This window comes from Rhopilema esculentum, chromosome 17, assembly GCF_057945365.1.
Source record: "Rhopilema esculentum isolate cy_ngs chromosome 17, ASM5794536v1, whole genome shotgun sequence".
NCBI lineage: Eukaryota > Metazoa > Cnidaria > Scyphozoa > Rhizostomeae > Rhizostomatidae > Rhopilema > Rhopilema esculentum.
The window spans coordinates 4,024,212-4,046,770 of record NC_142831.1 but is presented as its reverse complement, the minus strand read 5'-3'; the positions used below and the strand labels follow the sequence as shown (position 1 = coordinate 4,046,770).

The 22,559-nt window shown below is 35.7% G+C and overlaps 2 protein-coding genes across 2 annotated transcripts in view; one reads left to right on the top strand and one right to left on the bottom strand.

Moving 5' to 3' along the window:
- Nucleotides 1–1,037: 1,037 nt before the first annotated feature.
- LOC135683009 (protein AMN1 homolog) overlaps nt 1,038–22,559 on the bottom strand; it is a 41,874-nt gene continuing 20,352 nt past the window's right edge. The window contains exon 7 of the mRNA XM_089113549.1: nt 1,038–6,756. The gene's annotated coding sequence lies outside the window, so the exon portion shown is untranslated. The remainder of the gene's footprint in view (nt 6,757–22,559) is intronic.
- On the top strand, nt 12,453–17,584 carry LOC135682963 (uncharacterized). The gene is made up of 4 exons (XM_089113400.1): nt 12,453–15,992; nt 16,330–16,506; nt 16,768–17,007; nt 17,147–17,584. The coding sequence occupies exons 1-4, from the start codon at nt 15,795–15,797 to the stop codon at nt 17,513–17,515; spliced, it is 984 nt and encodes a 327-aa protein (XP_088969526.1). The 5' UTR covers nt 12,453–15,794; the 3' UTR covers nt 17,516–17,584.

Here is a 22,559-nt window from a genome sequence, read left to right as displayed (position 1 = left end):
TATGTTGCTGTTCTTGCACTAGCTAAAATAATGTTGATATCTTCCCCAAATCCAAAAAGAACAATATTTGGACAAAATACTACATTGGAAGGCAGGAACACAAAATGACAGTTGCGTCCCTTCTATAGAAAATAAGCTAACTACTTCCATTTTCTATTGTTCTGTTCTATATTGTAGGGTCCCCGTTCCAAACATGCAAATTTCTGCACAGAAGGAAGGAGAGGTTATTAAAACAGTGAGAACACGTTGCAGTCTGCTATCGGGAAAGCTTCTCTGTTCAAGATTTACAAGCTCGACTTCGGTCCACCCTCCCAAACGTGAAAACGTCAGGGCAGGTTAACTGAAGGTAAAATGACACCAGGTTATCACCCAACGCCCGGTTACTGGCTTGGACCATGCCCTTCTAAAAGTTAGCTACCTCAGCAGTTATTGTACACCCAATGCGAACGAAACATATAAACGACACACCTCGGTAGATCACTCATTTCCAGAGATCAACATATCGAGTTTCGAACAGTCAAGACTTGCTGTCTCTAACCAACGGCTGAAAGCACAAGTATAAAAAATACTTAAAGTTATCATCGGTAGATATAATTAGATACTAGTCCTTATTTGAGATTTTTTACTAGAATTCAGTACTTGACATCTTTATAATTACTTACAATTATGTCTCTAAAGGTTTGGTCAGACGTAGGAGAAACTGAAACCTAAGAAAATTATACCACTGTAATAGCTCAAAACATTGTCACCATAATTCGCTCTTTTTTTCTACGTACAATCTTATTATTGATACAATTAAATTATTGTTACCTGATATTGTACGACACCCGATCAAGAATATTTACGGAACGTTAATTGGAAAAGTACAATTGCTTGGGCCTTTTTTTCTAAACTCCCGCATATAATCTTCACTACAGATTTTGAGACAAGTAGATGCAAATCACCTAGAGGAAATTTGTTAATTTATCAATATATGGATTCTGTACACTACTATCCCAGGATTTTCTGTGATTCCCCCCCCCCCCCCCCCCGGAGTTTCAAGGTTAGAATCGCCCCTGCTGACGAGTGTGTTCCAAGACTTCAGGTAGTGATGCTAAAAACACATTGTCATCTATTGCAAAGGGAAAACATTTTTCCGAGTAATAATTATAGAATCCTAGACAGATATACGATACGCGAAATTTCGCAATGTTTTGGAGAGCTCAGATGCACGTGTGGCTCTTATTACATGTCGTGCACAGAGGGCTTATAAAGACTTGCTGTGGAAAAAAACAAGGGTAATGATACAATTGTAACATTAGAGGTTACGTCATAAAAAGGTCAAACCAACGCTGTTTGTTGGACATGGACAGATAAGAGTCATCTTCTAACCTGGGCTATTCACACATAAACAATAATCGAAGTAGGGTAATCCGTCCGAGATTGATATAATTATATGATAGGTCAACAACAGACTTTAAGCAGATGATAAAATTGCTGAAAATAAAGCAAATTCTGTAAGCTTGAAGACGTTTTTAGAGGATTTTCATAGGGCCGTTGTTAGCAAATGTTCCAAATGAAGAGGGGTCGTCCTGGTCCCATTTTCCGACAAAGTAGATGAGCCATCCTGCATCTTGGTGAGCCATCTGATAGGTTCAACATTGGACACCTGCGCAATGCATTTTGGAGCAATGTTTAAGAACCCCTAAAAAGCAGAGCGAGTACCAAATGTGTGCAGATGCCCTAGGCTTCAAAATGTGTGACAAAATGTGTGACAATGGTACAGAGTGCCGTGCAGTACCTATTTTTCGAATTCATACGACAAAAAATCCCACTGAACTGCTCTGTTTGTTTATAACGAGTAAGCTACACCCATATCTTACATTTTAAGAGCATGCCCAGTGATGATTGGCCTCAATGCGCATGCTCTTTGCATGCTTGGACCGGGGTAGCAAATCTGGTCAATCTGTTCGTCTCACTAACGATGTTGTAGGAACCATGTATGATGAAGGGTTGCAAAAAGGGCCTTTAGCGGAGGTAAGTAAAGGGGTAAAGGCTGCCATATACCCTCATACTTAAAGCGATCTTTTTTGAGGAGCATTAGGCAAAAAAACATTTTCTGTATTCACCAATCTGGCAGTCTGGTTCCAAACACAAAGACACAATGTAAACAAAAACCTCTCTGTCAATTTTTACAAATCAAAAATTGACAATAGGCCTGAGAACAAAACTAAAACAAAATTAAGCATGGATTTTCCGCTAAGGCATAACTATTATCAAACAAACATCTTTAAAATTGTGTAGGTTATAGACTTCAATACAACACAGATGTGGCCAGGGAGACAAAGAAAGTTCATCCGTAGAGTGAGTCATTCGGGACATTTGCAGCCGAAGATCAGGCCCCTCTAGCACGAAAACTACTGCGCATATTCCTAAACTGTCACTGGCGCAGATTTCTCGCTCATTTCTCTCCGCAACAAGAAACATTAGGCTAAAAAGCTTCCAGTCTCAACCCTCAACAGCAACAAAACCACCTACACCAATACCAAAATGGATACGAAAACCTGCTGACAATATCATGTAGATACACTCCAATTTTTCAACAAAGATTTATATCAGAATTAAAACTTCATGATGGAAGAAAAAATGTTGCCATTGATTTCATTATAAATGCCTTGCTATTTCTATTATAAATACCTCTTAGCAAATCTTCTATAGTTCTATTATCAGTTATTATTCTGGATTCGCAAATGGTTGAGGCTGGTTGAATTAATCGTTGATACCTACAATGCTTGCCAAAAGTCTTGGAACACGGACGTCAGTTTGCAAGGTCAAAACAATCCCGATGGAACAATGTTGTTTTACTATGAAATGAGTTAGGACTTAAGTTGCGTTTCTTTTATGATATTTCTCCAAATTATCAACATTGTTCTAGGGGGAATGGGACAGAATTAGTCATTTTTCTTCAGAAAAGGAATGAAAGATAAAAATGCAATGCAAATTGCTGAGTGTTCCAAGTACTTTTACCAGGCATTGTAGTCTTGTTATTGTCTAAGCATGATGCATTGCATTTAAGCAAGCATCAGTGGACCATGTTTCACAAGATTAAGTAGATCTGCCTCTGGATGTTAAAGAGTAGTAAAGCTATGACGCCATGAAATTCTATTGCAGAATTTACGTTGACTTCTTTTTTCGAAACTTTTACACTTTTCTTACAAAATCTGAAAGAATGGTTTAAAATACCACTTAGTGTACATAAGTAAGATTTGCTAGAATTTGGCAGAGGCAAGTTAAGGAAAATAGATAAAGGTTGAAAAATAGATAGATATTGTCAAGAGCAGGCCATAAAAAATTTGAAAACAAGCATTAAATCAAATGGGGAATAGGCAGTACTGGTGTTTCTAGATCTCGGGTTTGAACTGTTGCTTTGCTGGTGTAGCTTTATTTCATACATTGAACTGTTGCTAAAATGACTTGCAAAGCTCGGGAAAACCTTCAGGCAACAATTGTTTACTTAACAAAATGGTTTCAATAGCTCTCTAGTTAAATGAAAAGAAACTCAAGCAGTCAATAGAAAAGCAAATTGGCCAAGAACCAACTAGAAGATTAAAATCTGTTATGACTGAAAATTAACATTCTGTTAACGCGGCCTAAAATTTCCGCCTAAGCTGAAGTAGTAGAAATTCAACAATACTCCGCAGGGGCGTCACAAAAACAAACGGCTGACAGACAACGAAGGGATATGAAGAGCAAATATGGCGATTTCCTTGTTTTTATTCAGAAACAAACCGACAAGCAGTTGTTTGTTCAGGCGGTTGCTCGCATTGCATCCACTAAAACAGGGTACTCAGGGACGGCGTCTTTGACTGAAGGAAAAAAGCGATATCTTATTTCAAATCTCTATTTTCATGCAGTAATGCTTATGATAAATATCAGCTAATGAACTTCGAAGCAGTTTGAAGTCCTTATTTCCTCGAAAATTCCTCCTTTTGTCGTTCGCAGCAAACTAAGCTTCAGATACACAGCTTTAGCTTGATCAACTTTCTCCTTTAGTTCAACATCGTTTGTTTACGCATAACCCTAAAGTCGCAGGAAGCCGAAATGCCTTAGTATACATTACAAGACTACCAAGCAATCTGTACCAAACTACTTGCAATGATTATTACCAGAGGAATTTTGATTATTACAGATCTTTCCTAAAGAAAAGAAAATGAGATTTGCTGGGAAAACATACTAATGAAAAATAAAAAAGGCACTCAAAGTGAAATTAGCTGAAACCACTCTGCCTCCGTGTATACAGCAATACTTGTTACCAATCAACGAGTATTTTATTCAATAAACGAGTACTTGTCTAGAAATATTGAAGTAGCAATTTTCAATCCTCCAGTCAAAGGCAATCTTATCTTCACACAAAAGAATTGTTGTTTCGATCGTAATTTCAAATTCGAAAATTATTAAAAAAAAGTAGCCATTTGTCAATAACTGTATGAAAATATTTTTTTCTGAGAACGCAAAACAGAGTTAGTCATTCTTACGTTTAGGTTTAATAAAGTTACAAATCGATTTCTATCTTAATAAGGAAGACTAATCGCGTAGCGGATGGCTGTTGTAAAGATGGCGACGATAACAAAGAATTCATGAAACCAAGCCATTTCTCTATGACTCCATAAAGTGCTGATTAGAAAGTGATATGATATTTAAACCTAAAGGTATGTCGCCAAAATTTTGAAACGACTGTTAAGTCTTGGAATTTGTTGTCATGCGTAAAATAATACTATGTACTTTTTCGAGAACAAATTAGATTTTCCGAATGATGGCGGATAGAAATGCACTTTATCTATCGAATTGAGCGGATCAAACGATATTTGGTGTTTAAATCTGTCAAAAATTTAGAAAGCTTCCCTGTCCTTTAGTATAATTTCACCGGTCTTGACTTAGCCTCAAAAGTTTGAAATTTTATATTTCCAGTAATTTCTTATAGTACTGAGCGGCACTTTACAACCATCGTTGCGAAGGCGCAATCTACAACCTCATTTTCAAAATATATGGAGCCTCCATTGGCGAGAAGCATCAGTATTTTATTATCTTTTATATCCTTTTATTTGTTTCTGTGTTCTGTAAAGACAGTTGTTATTCGATCAGAAGATCTAATCATTTGTGAATAGTTAGATTACCATAATTTTATATAACCGGTTAGAAAAATATGTTGGTCTTGGTTTGGTTATGTCAGGGGCGTCGCCTAAGGGTGGGGGGATGCGGTACCCCCCCCCCCCAACAATTTTTCCGTCGGCACATTAAAGATTTTTTGCCGGGCAAAAGAAGCTATTTTTGTACTCAACTTGGAACCTTTTTCAACAATTGTAAAGTATTAACTTTTTTGTCAGTATATAAGAGTATTTATCTTTTGACCACACCTTTTGTCGGCATAAAGCACTTCTTTACCCCTCCAAAAAATTTTTTTGGCTTCGCCCCTGGGTTATGAATCAAAAACGGTTCTCACTGCAAAAAACTTTAGGAATATTAAGATAAGATTAGGTGGGACGCAAATGGCAACAAGATGAAAAGTTTGCTTTTTGTTCTTGTTTATTGAATCAATGTAGATTTCAAATGGCTATATGGCAGTGTCAGCATCAACAAACATCGTTGAATGTAGACATAGGCAAAAAAGGTAGCACTTGCAGTCTACAAATTCATTTAAAGGGTAATTATGTGCCTTGTGCCGACCATGCTTGTGGCTGGCACAGAGAAGATATTGTAAGATATATAGGATACGCAAAAACAGTTACCAGAAGGAAAGCGAAGAAGACCAGAACCTTCTATGTCTGTCTTAGAAAAGAGTACAGACTCTCCAAGGCCTGAAACTTGAAATTGGTTATCGATGACACGCGCAAAATGGTATCAAGTATCTCGTAAAGGATGCTCGACATGAACATGGGTAAGTAACAAAGTACAATAGTATGCTTCAGGCCTACCAATGTATCAGAAATTTTAACGAGGAATAATGAACTGGAAAATGAAACACCACAAAGCTCAAGCTTTTTCTCAAATAATTTGATTTAAAAAGCTAGCATGTGTTCTTGGTAACAACCAAAATCTGCAAGCATCAAACACTATTTTAGTACAAGATGTGGTCCTATGAAGATTTCCGATCAAATTCATGGCAGGCAACTAGAAAACAGAAACTTCCAGACTTACTACTAAAGCATTAACTTTCGGTTCCAAGACATTCTGCAGACCAACCGCCAGTCTGATGCTCATTCTAGCGGTGAAATTGTATGCTCTTGCTTTCAATAGAGAATCTACCTCTACACATACAGTTATGGTGATTTTTCCCAGATCTAAGATAACCATCAACTAAAAAAGTTGATATCTATATGACATTTCAACTGTTAACTTAAATAATATATACACGGCAACTTTTAAATTTCCAAAATAAGGAAAAGAGTTTTTCTGAAATCTTCCCTGAACTTTGGAATCAGCAGTTTCTACAGAACTTAAGCTGTATTTACAAAATCATCAATATAGTTTATTTGCTAAAACACGGTAAAATTATGTGCAACAGTAATGCTATCAACCAATCAAGAATGGACCAAGCAAAATTCTATTTGCAACCAAGATTATCTTACCTAGAATATCAGTTCTCTTCGTTTTTCTTGGCAGTGTTATTAAAGTATAGAATCTATGAAACTCTCTTGATCGAATTCTCCACGTAATATCAATCCAGCATTTGTTAGGTCAGATGATGTCCAGAGACAAGAATAGACAAGCTCACATCACCTAAAAGTAAAAAAGCACAAATCATCACAGCTAGAAACATAATACTTGTTCCTTTTTCTACATTTTTCATCACTTTTTCTACCGTTTCATCATTATTATTGTTTTATGTGTGTGTCTTGATGAACCTGCTTGATGATATACAATGGGAAATTTACTGTTATAGAGTCCCCAATGCATAATAGACAGAGCAGTAAACGCTTTGGCATGTCAACACATTTATTACGTAATATATGTTGATTCATTTAAATAGATATTCTGACACTGACACGTAGATTAGTTATATTCTTATAATATCATCTATTTTATCATCATAAAAAGTCCAAACTCAATCACATTTAGTACATAGGTTGTAAGGGCATTATGACTAGCCTATTCGGACCGTTTATACAAAGAATTCGTACAGAAAATTACTTGCTAACTCAAAAGAAACCACCCTACATATCCAATCAGTTAAAATTTTAGCTCTTGAAGTTGATAAAACACTTAAAAACCTTATACCTGTTTTCATGAAAGACTATCTTGTACCTAAAAAAACAGGTCATGACCCTTGACTTAAAAACCCTCTTGGCATTCAAAAAGCCAGCACTACTATCAATGATGTCAGATCATCATGAACTTCTCTGACTATTTATGTTCCTAAAGAAAACATTTTTCATCCTAGCATTCTTTAATAAGATTAACAGAGGAGTGGAAAACTAGCCTAGAAGCTAAGAAACACACTGCAGCTGTACTTATGGATTTATCCAAAGCCTTTGATAGCCTCCCCATAAATCTACTAATTGCAAAACTGGCTGCTTATGGAGTCGGTATAAATTCACTCAAACTTTTACAGAGTTATCCCACTGACAGAAACAAATGGTGAAAGTCAGTGGATATTTTAGTTCATGGAGGCCACTTAATCAAGGAGTGCCTCAGGGCTCAATACTTGGACCATTGATCTTCAACTTCTTTATAAATGACATATTTCTCTTCACCCAGGAAGGCTTCCTATGTAACTTTGCGGATGATAATACGATCTCGATTTTTGCTGTTAATGCTAATGAACTCCATAGATGAGTACAGCGGAACACCAACAAATGAACTGACTGGTTTAATTCAAATCATATGACAGCCAATCCATTTAAATCTCAATCACTAATCACATTACAAAATTTTCTATAAATGATGGCTTCAAAATAAATGAAAATAGCGACGTAACTCTACTTGGAATTCAAATTGATGAACAACTAAAATTTGACACTCATAATGTAAAGTCTCCAAAAAAGCTGTCATTTAGCTGAACGCAATCAAAAGACTAGCTCAATTCATGGGTAGCAAAGAAAGAGTGGTGATTGTTAATTCATCTATTCTTTGTCACTTCAAAAACTGTCCTTTCTTCAGGTTATTCTGCAGTAATGCAAGCCAAAAGAAGCTCACGAACGTAAACGAGAGGGTCCTACGATTAGCCCTCTCAGACTACACTTCATCGTATTCTAAACTTCTAGTCAAGGCTAAATCTACTACAATTTATATTCACTCCATTCGGCTGCTAGCACTAGAAGTTTACAAAACTCTGCACAACTTGAATCCAGCCTATATGAAAGACTACTTTCTCCCAAAACCCAATAGCTTTAATCTTCGAAAAATGGATACTCTATCTGTTTCAAAGGTTAAAACTACAAGTTGTGGTTTAAAATCTATTAGCTTTTTGGGTCCGAAGATTTGGAATTCCCTTCCAAATGAAATGAAATCATCCAAAAATGCAAGTCAATTCAAAGTTCTTATAAAAGATTGGTATTTCGAAAATCAGTGCGCCTGTAACGCTTGCAGTCAATGACTTCCGTGCTTATTAGTGTTCACACTATTGGCAAACTAAAAGTGAAAAAGTTCATTACGAGTTAACTGTCATTTGAAGTTAATTAGACGCAAAATTCAATACAGTTCAGAACTGTTCAGTTAACTTTTATATGTTAAGGGCTTAAGTTTTATACGTAAGGGCTTTTAATTACAGAAAAGAAAGCAAGATATATAAAAAGCATTACAGAAGAAACAAAGAAATGTAATCAACTTGTCAGAAGCAGATAAAAAAAATCACCAGTTTGCAAAACATGTCAAATACAATTTACAAGAGACAAACCCATCAAAACGAGTTCAGTGGAGGTCAGTATTTTGTTTTGAGGTCTTTCTGCGGCCTGAAACTTTCGACAAAAACGAGAGACAGCAAAACTATCAGTTACATTCACAAAATCATGCAGAAGCCCCACATTTAAAAGTTATCAAAATTTGCAAACGAAAATCTTCACCTTAAAAATAAGCTTTCAAACTTTCCCCCAAAGCATTGAAATAATTATAGAACAGGGCAAAGTTTTTGTTAGTAATACCATCTGCACTTCAATCAACTATTTGCTATTAAGATAAATCGTGCATTTACAATCGTTTATATCCAAATTATTTCATAATGATGGCTATGCCAAGCATATTTTAACTCGTACCTTCTTATACAGAAAAGAAAATACGGAAGAAGACATACATTGATAGAAATCAGGACAAAAGTACTTCCTTCTCCGTAAATCTATAAAGCATACTTGCCAACAAGAAAACCTTGCCTTTAACGTATGTTATTAAACAAACCAAAGCCCAAAATCACATCATTATGTTCTAATAAAATTCCAATTCATTTTTGCACGATGTCAGTGCAATTACTTGACGAGACGAATAAGGCCAACAAAATAACACCAAAAATCTAGGCCCATCTAGGTTTTTAAAGAACGTCAGAGTAGGCCCTTTAGACGATTGCCAGAAATAACAATATCTTTACCAGGAAAAATATCATATTCAGTAAAAAAATCAAGCATTATTAGTTTACCTTTAAATTAGCAGGGTGTTACATGTACTAGCATAAAATAAGCCCAATTCCGTAGTAAAAGCCTTTTACCCATTCACATTGATTTTCAAATGGTCTTCTAACCTCCCCCCCCCCCTCCCCCCCTAAAAATATACTTTATTCTAGTTTGAGAAAAGAATTGAGACATTGTCCTTCTTAACTTAAACTCCAAACATATGCTTTAGCTAACGTTCCGATTATATTAATTAAGGCAGTCAATTCATTGTCTCCTATAAGGGGTAATTTTAAAAGGGCATGCAGTGTTACAATTTATCGCGATTAAGCATTAAGATCTTTTTTAAAAATTTACATGAATGAGACAATTGGTAAAAGAGCAAGATATGTTAGGCGTTAATATGCTCCTATCGTGTGCATATTCATCTTTTATAACTGTTCTATCTAAATTCATTCTTTCATTTTAAATGTATTCCATCTGGTAAATTAAAAAACACGAATTCAAAATCCTCTTTTGGTTTGCTACTTATGGGGTTAATAGTTTTTTTTGTTTCGAAAGGTTTTGATGGTGATAATGGAAGAATTGGCACATCTTTCTGGTTCTACAATCAATTTTCTTATCAAAAAAATGCATATCGATTTGAACAAACTTTTTTCCCATCATAATTATCACATTTTAGACTGAAAACTTTCGATAACTATGCTTCTCATTCTATAGTATTGTTTATTTGGAAACTGGTTATTCTTATCTTAATGATCGCACTGCATTAATTCAAAAGTCACTTTCCTCAGTAAGTTTGACAGCAACTACGTTAATTGAAGCAGACACATGGCAACTATCACAGAATCTGGGCTCTAGCCATTATCAGGCTATTAATAAGTTGATCTGTGTCGAAAACAAACGAAATCTTTCGAAATAAAATCGACCACAACACGTTGCGAGCAGTTAACTTTCGAAGGATTTTCTGATATGATCTTGTGTACATGGGAACCTATCAAATGTGCCTTTATGGAACAAGATAACACTTACATAATTGAAGTAGCAGATGAAGAGATTTTGTCAATTTGATTACCAAACATGTGTTAATAAACCAAAAGAAGTCCCATAGGGTAAACTTGGGTATCGAAGAAATGACAGCGAGAGAGCCAAGGGGCTAGAGAGCACTGTAGACTGGGAGTCATGGAGCTAGGCACCCAAGAGATCAATGAGCCTTGGGCTAAGCAGCCATAGAGTCAGGGCCCCAAAGGCCTATGAATCCATGGGGCCAAGAAGGCATGGGACCAGAAAACCGTTACACCTGGGAGTCAAAAGGCCGGGGGACCATAGAAGAAGAGAGCCAAGGGGATAAGAGAACAATGGTATCCCCACTCTTCAATTTCAGTCCCACTTTCGACTTTTGATAGCTAATCTTTTATTACTATGTGTTCCTTCTGTAGAAAATAGCGTTTTGTTCTGTTACCGGTGACGCGAGAGCACGTGGTTAGTTAGGGAGAGAGAGTTAGAGAGTTGCACGCGTTTTATGAGAGGAAATTATGGTTAAGCTTCAGCCATCGTTTGAAAATCTTTTTAGTTAATATAGTTTGGAAACGGATTCTGCAACGTGGGCAGATCATTAAGATTGTGTTCGAGATTGTGGCCTTTCAAGCTTTCTAATATAACACGAACATCTTGAGCATAATAATTGGTGTGTCAAAGAGTGAGTTAGGCCAGCATTTTCCCCACACCTTCCCCCTGGACAAGTTCAAATCTTGGCCCCAAGTTTTATTGTTGTCAAAGACCGAGTAGGAGTGCAAATTGCACCATCCACAAAAGAAAACTCCTCATTTGCTGAAAAACGATCGCAATGATGTAAATCCATCCTACATGCCTTAACATTTATCGAATACATTAATATCACTATCAAATAATCATTCGTAATCCGTTTTTTTCTTTGCCTTTATCCTGTTTTTCTCGGCCTCGTTTTCGTCTAATCACACTTTGAAGGACAATAAGGTTGCTTAAACAACACCTTTGTTCCTATAAAAGGTTTCTATAGGAAGAAGGCTACATTTCAAAGATCGATTTGTCTGTGCTTGTCTGGAATGACTAGATTTTCTCTGCTTAGGATTAACCCCTAAGGCACTCTTTCATTGCCGTGTCAGTAGTTGAATGAGTGGGCTGAATTTACCGCAATCTAGACCTTAATTTAAAGGACTTTTCATAAAACACTGAGAAAATTATTTGGGCACATAATTCAATTGGAACAAGGACAAATGTTTCACAAACAGGATAGACTGTGCAGTGGAGGGGGAGTACCATCTCTGCAGAAGTTATGAGACCAATCTGGGTCAGTCTTTGGCGTGATTTCTGGATCTGGGTATTGATTGGGGGTTTATGTGTTTTGCACATCCAATGGATTTCTTCATAAAAACAGCAGCTTAATCTAGATAACTGGATATGGTTTCATTCACATATTTCTGTACGTTAATTTTTGTTATAGCCAATCTTCGTAGTAAGATACATATCAAACATCAACACAAGAATTCATAGGCAACCAGCTTTTGAACTTGCGTATCAAATTCTCAGTTAAACTAAGTTTTTCTTACATAACAAGATTCTCTCGGTTGAGATTTTTAAAAGAGAATGACCCGATCAGAAATGGAAATAATCTTCAACGCTTCAACTGCAAACGTTGTTCAGCCTTTAGTCTTTCGCTCATGACATATCTTCTTTCACTAACGTAACCAACACTGATATGAAAAAAAATTTCAGAAACCAGGCAAGAAATCCTGCAAAGTCCTGGAAAGCAATCAAGCTTGATCACTAAATAAACAGAGGGGAACAACATCGTCGTCAGCAAAAAGGGACGAAATCCAACCAGCTTTCCAAAGATTGCTAACATTTCATGTTATTGACAATTAAATGATAAACACTATTCATAAACCGTCCATCTTCATAACAGTTTTGCACGATGCTATCAATTGTTCAACTTGTTGCCCTTATACTTTCTAATTAGAGACCTTTAGATTAAAGAAATCATAATCCATATTGAAATTCTTGATCTAACGAGAATTGCATAAAAATATGCCTAAAATTTGGCACAGGTTTCCCTTAATCTAATACAAAACAAGACATATTTCCTTTCAAGTTCGTCACTGCATATTTTACTCTTTTGGGTTTTGTTCCTTCCTCCATAGAGCCTACATACAAATAAGCTCGGTAAATATTTTTATCCCATTCAAGTTGACTCATTGCTTCGTAAACCAAATTTGTTAAATCCGTTAGTTGACGTAGTATTTGGATTATTTGATCTGTAACTGAGTTTTGTTTGTCAACCAGACTGCTTATTGGTTATCACCCTAAACCTTAAACACAATGTTATGACTTTAAATATTAGTTCAAAGGCCGGAGGGGGAGTTTGGTCACATCAGCAGAATACTAACGGTTTTCAACGATTACAACACTTCATGTAGAAAAAAGTGTTTATCGTAGTTACTCCTAAAAAGGGGTATAGGAAAAAGACATTAGGGAGATTACTGAGGCATCTAGTGATAGTAAAATGTTGTTATCAAAGGGCTGGTATCTGTAAGGGGGATGTGCCACAAATTTAAAAAATACATCTTGCGATATTTGTTCATACGTAACAAGTATGTATTTTTAGATGATTTTGAAGACTTCCAGACGCCTAATGTTTTCCGCAGATAGAGGAAAGATTTCGGACAATCTTTTCTTATGCCAATCAGAACATTTTATGCAGGGGCATAGCAGGACCTATATTAAAGGGTGGACGGGTAGTACGAGTTTTCGAAAAACCCTTAATACTTGAAATCAAGCACAAATTGAGTCCAAGTCAAACACATCTTTGTCTAAATTTCGAAAATTGCTCCCCCCTCCTTATCCGGGGAAGATTTATCAATGCTGCAAATGGATAGAGGAAGCATAATGTCAGATAAAAACTACATTAGCAAAGAATCAAGTCACTTTAAAAGCACCATAAACTTCTTAAAATGCTTCACTTGTGTTATTTAAAAAATGTAGAGGACGAAGATGCAGCTATGAGTGGGGTTTCTTACTTATGGAAAAGAGACAAATAGGCACATTTTTACTAAAGATATAGTTCTAAGTGATATATAACTGGCGATATCTATACGGATTACCACGCTCAAAAAATTAAAGGAATCCCTGCAAAATTAGCATCCTTTCCCGAAGCACGATCCCTAGAAAGACCAGCATTATATATAAATTAATCTTCACTTTTTCTTTTTTAACTTAGTAGCTGGTATGGTTTCTGTGTATAAATATGATAAAATGAAATGAATACGGAAACTATTTCCAGACACTCTGTTTCGAAACTCAAAAACCATCCGGAGACGAAGAGGGAACACTATCCGTAGGCATATAAGTGGCCGATTACAAGTAAAATTTCAGCCCAAACCAAGAGTCTAATCTATAGTTTATTTTGCTATTCTTTTACATGGCAAATCTAAGCATGGTTGGGGATCAGGTGACAGTATGTGATCATTAAAATTTGTCGGCAATACAGTAATGAAGATTAATGAAGATGCTAAAACGTACTAGCGACTTAAACAGTACTAGCGACTTTGTGAAGATGCTAAAAGGGATAAAAAGGAACGGACACCTTCCAAACAACGGACATCTTCAAAGAACGGACATCTCAAGACAATACACATACCCAAAAGGACAGACAACAATAAGCAACGGACATCTCATAACAGAGGATTTCTTCGGACAACGGACACCTTTTGGAGAGAAGGTTGATGAAAAAACTTAATTTGGATGAGCAGTTAACATTAAATCAAAATGAGCACACAAAAACAAATTTAAAAGTGGTCTTGAAGCTCTAACAAGAATGTGCAATGTACATTATTCGTTAGTTGCCAAACTGCACTATTCTGATGCTATCTGGGGTGGCCTCTCAGAAAACTAGTTGCTCCAAGACCGGGCCAATTTGGTAATAGCAAACGCGAGAATGAAAAATTGAAGGTCGACTTGCTGGTTGAAGGTATAAAATATTTTCAATTAGGATCGGAATGTCAAGACGTTTAAGATTATGAACAGACCATGCTCTTAAAGGCTCTCGGACAAAAACTTAGAGTCCAGAGAAGTTGTCAACCTTCCTCTGGCCAAGAAAATCTTACTTTAAAACCCTCCTCATTTTTGATGGGGTTTTAAAAAGGGCGTGGTCAGGAGATTGGGGGTATTCAACTAGCCTTGATTTCCTCTACTTGCAACTCTGCTTTTCCAAAATGTTTCAAAAAATTGTTGCTTGTTTCCTGAGACACATAAAGCTACATGATTTTATCAATTAACAATAAAATTTTACTTCATTAACTATAAAAATTTAATGCCTTAATTTTAAAGTGCAAAACAGGTATGCAAACACATTCATATTGAAAAAACAGGGGGTTTATAAATATCATTTGATTGTTTCTATTTTTGTCAGACCGTATTTTGAAAACCAAAAGACAATCCGATTTCTTCAACTTCCTCAAGTTTCCAAAAGTTTTTGTCACCTTCCTCAATTTATTTTTGTTTCTACAACCTTCCTCCGGTCAGTGGCCGTGGGGCCGTAATGATTTCATGACTCTGCAAAAACCAAACGAGATTTCTCATTCGATCTTAAATACGAGGCTCTGTTAAGACTTCCAGATCTCTAGGAATACTACGAAGCTCCCAAATTATGGAATGATACACCTGCGGACATTCGTGAGCTACCGACACTTTGTCGTTTTAAAAAAACGACCTAAGCACGCCAGAAGAGCTAGACTCTCTGGAACACAACACAACTCTCTGGAAGAAGAGCAAATATTACGTTTTATAGGACCATAGTTTTTTCATCAGGTTTTTATCGTTAAGTTAGGTGCTATATATTTCAATATGCTAAAATGATAATTTCTGCATCAATAATACTAGATAAATTTATATAAAAGTAGCAAAAGCATAATGTAAATATTTTCAAACAAATACATCATTTTTGTAAAAATAGCAAAGATATACTGTATTGGCGACGGAAAAATTCTACCTGCCTAGAAGTAAGAGCTTAGGCCTTCAAAACTCTATTGCAACGTCAAATTTGATTGGAAACCAATCAAGTGACGTCACAATAAATCAAATTTCAATAAAAGCGAAAAACCCCAATACAACTTCACACTTGTGCCGTTCTGAGTTTACAGAGTGATACTACGAGATTTTCTATTGCTGTTTACATAAGAATCAGCAATGTCGAATACAAGTCGAAGGAGACCGAAAAATGGGTACGTTGAGGTGAAAGGCGAGCTGTCCAAAATAAGACTGGATATGCAGGCGTTAGGCGAAAAGCTGAACACGGTTGAGAAAGACAAGGAAAACCTTCGCTGCATCAACCATGCACTGCTTGAAAAGATCAAAGAAGAAGCAGACAAGGACTATCCATTCAAGGTTAGTAAATTTAATCTGCCACAAATAAAAGATGCAAAGAATAAAGTAAAGAAAGAGAGAAAACCCGTGTATTTATCAAAAATTATCCACATATGACTCTCTAAGTATAAATAACAATTGTTTATATAATGATTAAAGAGTAAACCATCAAAATAATCATATCCATTAAAGAATATGTAAAAATTGAACTTTAACAACGAGTGGCATGATAATTGAAGCAAACTATAAAGTTTTGGAGAAGTTTCATTCATAGAAAAGAACTATCTTATCAAAGTTATGAATCGATAAATATTATTTTGGTGAGATAGTTAAAGTATTGATTTGATTTCATTCTTAGATATTTCTGCTGAAGAAAGATCTCATGATGGAGCGTGAGAGATCCACACTTACGAAACAAAAATTGGTCGAGAACCAGATCCTTACAATACTGATTCAAGAATACTTTGGAATATCCATTGAAGAAGATGGAAGCAAAACTCCATTGAAAAGAGAGAGTGTTGTGAACATCCTTAAGGTGAGTTCAACTTTAGAAAAAATTGAGCAAAGTAGAAGCGACATTCTATTTATGATAGCTCAATAAAACATGAATAGAAAAATTTGAAAAATAAATTAATTTTGAAGTCAATTACGGATTGGATTCATGATTTACATCTTATTTTCAAGGATAATCCACATTCTATTCTATATTTTCAAATTCAAGAAAGAGTAGCTTTAGCGCGATTATTAATTCGATGCTATAGTTTATCAATATAAAAGTTTTCACTTTTTTCAATAGCTTGTTAAGAACAAATGTGATGAGGAAAAAGAAGTGCTCAGGCTGAAAATTGAGGACTATCTTGAGCGTGAACTTGTCCTTAATGAAGCAGTGAAATCATTGAAAGAAGAAAATCGAAAATTAAGAGAAGAAAAGATGGCAGAATCGCTGAGTAGTCAAGCGATTATTGAATCTTTGGAGGAGCTAGTTCAAGAGCAGAAAGAGGATCATGAAATTATGGTGCAGAAACTACAAAATGAGGTAAGAAGAACTTGATGTCAAGTTGTTAGAACTTCTCATGTCTTTGATGCTTGATGATAGAATAAAGAAGGCTGTATTCTGAGTTTGCAAGTTATACAATCAGCTGATAGAAAAAATTTATTTGGTTTCTTTTTTACAGCTGAGCATCGCCAGAGGAAGGGAAGCAGCACAAAGTGGACAAATTTGTGAATTGAAGCAGCAAGCTTTGTCCGCCAATGAAAAACTATTGGAAAGCAATGCAAAGGTTGACACAATTGAAAAGGAAAAAGCTGCTCTTGAAACGGAAGCCGAAGAAATCAAGGAAAAAGTAATCATTCTTGAGGAAGATGTTTCTAACAATTTGGCAAAATTGAAGGAATTGTCCAATGAAGTGGCGGAGTGGAAAACAAGAGCTGAAGAATCTGGTGATAGATGTTTGTCACTAACGAAGAAGGTAAGTCACTTGATAACACTCAATAACAACGTAAGACCACTTAAGAAAAGATTGTCACAGTTTGTTTTGAATTAGGAAAAACAAATAGGTGTAAATATTTCCAGACAATACCTTAATGTTCCAAGCCCCACAATAGAAAATTGTTTCTTTCATATACACAAATATCAAACAAGGGAAAAAAGATTTCTCGGGTTAGATTAGAGTAAAGAATACTCAATATTAGTGTTGGTTAAAGCAAGTAACGTTTGTGATATGATGACAAAGCAAGACATTCCAGGAAAAAACACTAGGACTTGTTTTGTTTGCAATCAAATGTATGTTCACCTTCATTGGTACAAATTCTAAAAGAATTCAGCAGATTACATAAGAACAAGTATGGAGTATCGATATCGATACACATTTTAGATTAAGTGCCAACTGCAACGCTCTGTCATTGCCTTAATTTTGTCCAAATACAATATATAGCAGTTGTTAATTTTCAAACTAATTCTTAGCTTTTAGAGACGGAGCAACAAGAGAAACTAATCATGCTACAGCTATCCGAGAAAGAACACAGAGCTGAAAAGCTGCAGCAAGCGACAGTTCTTCTAGAGAATGAGGTCGAAAGCACCAAACAACAGCTCAGGGCGACCCGGCAAAGCCTTAAAGAGGCAGGCGATAACTACAAAGAAGCATCCTCAAATTTGCTGGAAATGACTTCTGAAATGAGCTGTTGGAAGACACAAGCTGAAGACTTAGAGTTGAAGCTATTGGTCATGGAAGGAAACGTAAGTTGAGTTATAGCTTGTTGACTGGATATGAACACCTTTGTTTTTCTAATAAACGCATAAAAAAGATTCTAATAAATTCTGAAGAAAAACTGTTTCAAAGTAATTTATTATTTACACATTACTGTTGTTTCATTTTACAGAATAATACCCTTGAAGTAGAGAAGAATAAATTGCTAAAGACAATGATTGTGGAGTATCAGAAACATCTGGATCATAGTCTTGAAATGAAATCAGACATTGCCTCATTGAAGTCGAAGAAAGAAGAGCAGAGAGATAAAATCAATGAACTTGAGAGTGAAAACCAGATGCTCATGCAACAACTGAAGAAGACAAACGAAGAAGGAGAGAAGGAAAAGAATTCAAAGTCTGTGCTGGAAGAAGAGCTACGTGTCGTGCGTGATGAGAATAAAGAGCTGAATGACGTCATCCATCAACTTAATCAGAGGCTTCATAAAGCGAAGAACAGCCGATGGTGGAAGAAACTTGTGTCTTGTTCATGAATAAACATTTTTCTCAAACTGATAGAGACGTGTATACTTAAAAAATTATATTTTTTACCATGATGTAACATCACGATTTGATAAATTATATTGGTTTATTTACAAAGAAAATGTTTTTAATTTGTGTCCAGCTATTTAGTATGGCACCTATAAGTGTGTCAGTATTTAATCAGGGTGTGTCCTCCCTTATGGTCGCTGTTTTCCATTTGTTAAAAATCAAGATAATATTCAGATCAGATTGCACAGGTTGAATTCCACAGTAGCAAGATACATCTGAGATATCTTTGGTACCACATATTGTAAAATAGCAAGAAAATGGTGGAACAACTGTCTCCAAATTTGTAATGTCTAGGCCGAATTGCATCTCGTTGCTATTAACAAAAAAGCTAAAAACTGAAGATCAGAAAGGACGTTTGTCCATTAGGAGATGAATGCTTTACACTGGCATTACAAGATAAAAAAACTCTTAAAGCGCCTTTGCAATATATCAATGCCTGATTGCATGATAATGACGAAACTGAACTCAGTGACCTAAGTAGTTATGGGGGAGCCTTTGATTGCGAACGGCGCATACCGGATTTATGAAATTTTTTATTCGGAAATATGGTGCATCGATTGGACAAAACAACCATATGTGCTGGCAAAGCTGCCGAGAGCGGGGCAAGGGGGCTTCGAAGTATAGGGGGCCTTATAAAGGAACGAAATCCATTTAAAGAATATAATTTATTAAACGTAGCAAAAGTATTGCTAAAAGTGGTATTAATGTTTCAAAAGATTGCAAGAAAATGTCTTGGGATATATTTTGAAATGGATTTTGAGCTTATTTGAAGGGCTAGGTTGCAAAAATTTTCTGCACACACCGCTTGCAGGGGGCCTCTTATTACCGTTTTGCTTCAGGGCCTCTGAATCCTCTCGGGGGCCTTCTATACTGGTCTACAATTCAGTAAGTAGTGACAAAAATTCGTTTCAGTATGCAGCGCATAAGAAAAAAGAAAGTTTACTGAATCTACAAAATTACTTTGTTCAATCACAACTAGCAAGGCTTCGGCTTTGTTTGTAGACACCTAGCAAGATTGATTGAATCACAACAGCTCTTACAGATTAATGACATAACTTCTATTAACGGGGCTTTGGGTATAGTTGTTGGGTATAGGACTCTTTCAGTTTCTAGTCATAGTCCAATTGTTCATATCTTATAGAGATCCTGACAGAATCAGCTCAATGACAAATCCCTTACGTGCAAGCAAAGAATCATATCTATATTTTAGGTGCAGTCATAACGACTTGCTGGAGCGAAAATGGGTTTTGTGCAGTGAAAATAGCAAATAAGTGTAGTGAAAGGATCATTTATAGTAAGTTGGGGCAAATTTTACGCAATTTCCAAAAAGTTCTAATTTCTAAAATTTCTGGAGAATGACAGAGAACAGAGGCAAAAAAGTTTTCATCAAGATGTGCAGTAATAAATTTTCCATCAAATTAAGCATGCAAAGAATTTTAAAGATTTCACCACAAATCAATTTTCGTTTACCCTTTAATAAATATCTCACATTTTATTATATAAGTATCACCGTTAAGAACATGTAGTTGTGTTATTTCTATGGTTTTTCGAGCATCTTAGAAAGTGCTTATTACGAATAGTTTAGTTTTACCATATCCAATTCTGAAGTTTTACAGTTAAACAGGCGTACGCAAATGTAAAACGCAGAAATCTTTCTAGCAAGAAGGATTTTATTTAAGCACAATGAAAACACTTTAAGATGACGAACACCATCCAAAAACCGATACTTCTTGAGTCTGAACCAAAATAACCTCTCAGCCATATGAATAAACGTACACATCCAAATAACGAACATATTTTCAAACAACTAACACCCTCAAATTTACAGACACAGCCAAGCAACGAAAACAAATGAGCAACGAATACCTTGAATCAAAGGACTCTTTACCCTGGGTGCCAAAACCACAAAATCTCGAGCGCATAAATAGAAGGCCATGCGGAGAATGAAGCTCCTATGCTCATACGCTCCTACGCTCCTACGCTTCTCCGCTTCTCCACTCCTATCTTTCATTTCCACGCTCGAAATTATGAGGCTCTGGTACCCGGGGTAATGACACAACTTCAAACACTATTAAAATATTTAAAACCTCTAAACAATGGATACCATTAAATAATGTCAGATACTTTGCCCCTAAAAACTCTTCATCCCTGTCAAAGAAAGATAATAGCCACCTTCAAATAACGGACGTCTACACTGCACTAACGGTCTTAATCGAAAAATTATTCAAACTTCGCTGAGCAGGCTTGGCCTTAAATATCCTTGAAAATTGTTTAAAAACAGAGGAATTCATCCTTAACCAAGACATCGTTTAATGTTTTGCATTTCCAAAAATTTTTCAATACTATGCACACAATATTGTCCTCGATCTTTAGCATGCAAAACAAATTAAGAGTATGTTGTCACTAAAAAAGAGGCAAAAGATGGTGGTCATTATTTTCAAAAAATATTAAAAAAAAGCAAAAAGCGGGGAAATACTGTATTGGTAAAATAAGATTTTACCTGTCTAGAAGTAAGAGCTTAGGCCCTCAAAAACTCTACTGTAACGTCAAATTTGATTGGAAACCAATCAAGTGACGTCACAATAAATCAAAATTCAATAAAAGCGAAAAATTCCCATACAACTTCACACTTGATTTAAAGTGCCGTTCTGAGCATACGATCAGAGCTAACTTCCGAGTGATACTACGAGATTTTCTATTGCTGTTTACACAAGAATCAGCAATGTCGAACACAAGTCGAAGGAGACCGAAAAATGGGTACGTTGAGGTGAAAGGAGAGCTGTCCAAAATAAGACTGGATATGCAGGCGTTAGGCGGAAAGCTGAACACGGTTGAGAAAGACAAGGAAAACCTTCGCTGCATCAACCATGCACTGCTTGAAAAGATCAAAGAAGAAGCAGACAAGGACTATCCATTCCAGGTTAGTAATTTTTATCTGCCACAAATGAAAGGTGCAAAGAATAAAGTAAAGAAAGAAAGAAAACCCATGTATTTATCAAAAATTATCCACATATGACTCTCTAAGTATAAATAACAATTGTTTATATAATGATTAAAGAGTAAACCATCAAAATAATCATAACTATTAAAGAATATGTAAAATTGAACTTTAACAACGAGTGGCATGATAATTGAAGCAAACTATAAAGTTTTGGAGAAGTTTCATTCATAGAAAAGAACTATCTTATCAAAGTTATGAATCGATAAATATTATTTTGGTGAGATAGTTAAAGTATTGATTTGATTTCATTCTTAGATATTTCTGCTGAAGAAAGATCTCATGATGGAGCGTGAGAGATCCACACTTACGAAACAAAAATTGGTCGAGAACCAGATCCTTACAATACTGATTCAAGAATACTTTGGGATATCCATCAAAGAAGATGGAAGCAAAACTCCATTGAAAAGAAAGAGTGTTGTGAACATCCTTAAGGTGAGTTCAAATTTAGAAGAAAATTGAGCAAAGTAGAAGCGACATTCTAGTCATGGTAGCTCAATAAAAGCTGAATAATTGTAACAATTGAAAAATAAATTAATTTTTAAGTCAGCTACGGATTGGATTCACCTTTGATTTATATTGATCATTACGGATTGCATTCAAGGTTCACATTTTATTTTCAAGGATAATCCACATTTCATTTTATATTTTCAAATTCAAGAAAGAGTAGCTTTAGTGCGATTATTAATTCGATGCTATGGTTATATGAATACAAAGGGTTTTATTCTTTTAAATAGCTTGTCAAGAGTAAATGTGATGAAGAGAAAGGTCTTCTCAGGCTGAAAATTGGGGA

What these genes read in the sequence shown, in the direction of transcription:
- LOC135682963 (XM_089113400.1), top strand. Translation starts at nt 15,795, where the DNA reads ATGTCGAATACAAGTCGAAGGAGACCGAAAAATGGGTACGTTGAGGTG. An exon ending in GTGTTGTGAACATCCTTAAG is followed by an intron (nt 16,507 to 16,767) that starts GTGAGTTCAACT and finishes TTTTTTCAATAG; the next exon opens with CTTGTTAAGAACAAATGTGA. An exon ending in TGCAGAAACTACAAAATGAG is followed by an intron (nt 17,008 to 17,146) that starts GTAAGAAGAACT and finishes TCTTTTTTACAG; the next exon opens with CTGAGCATCGCCAGAGGAAG.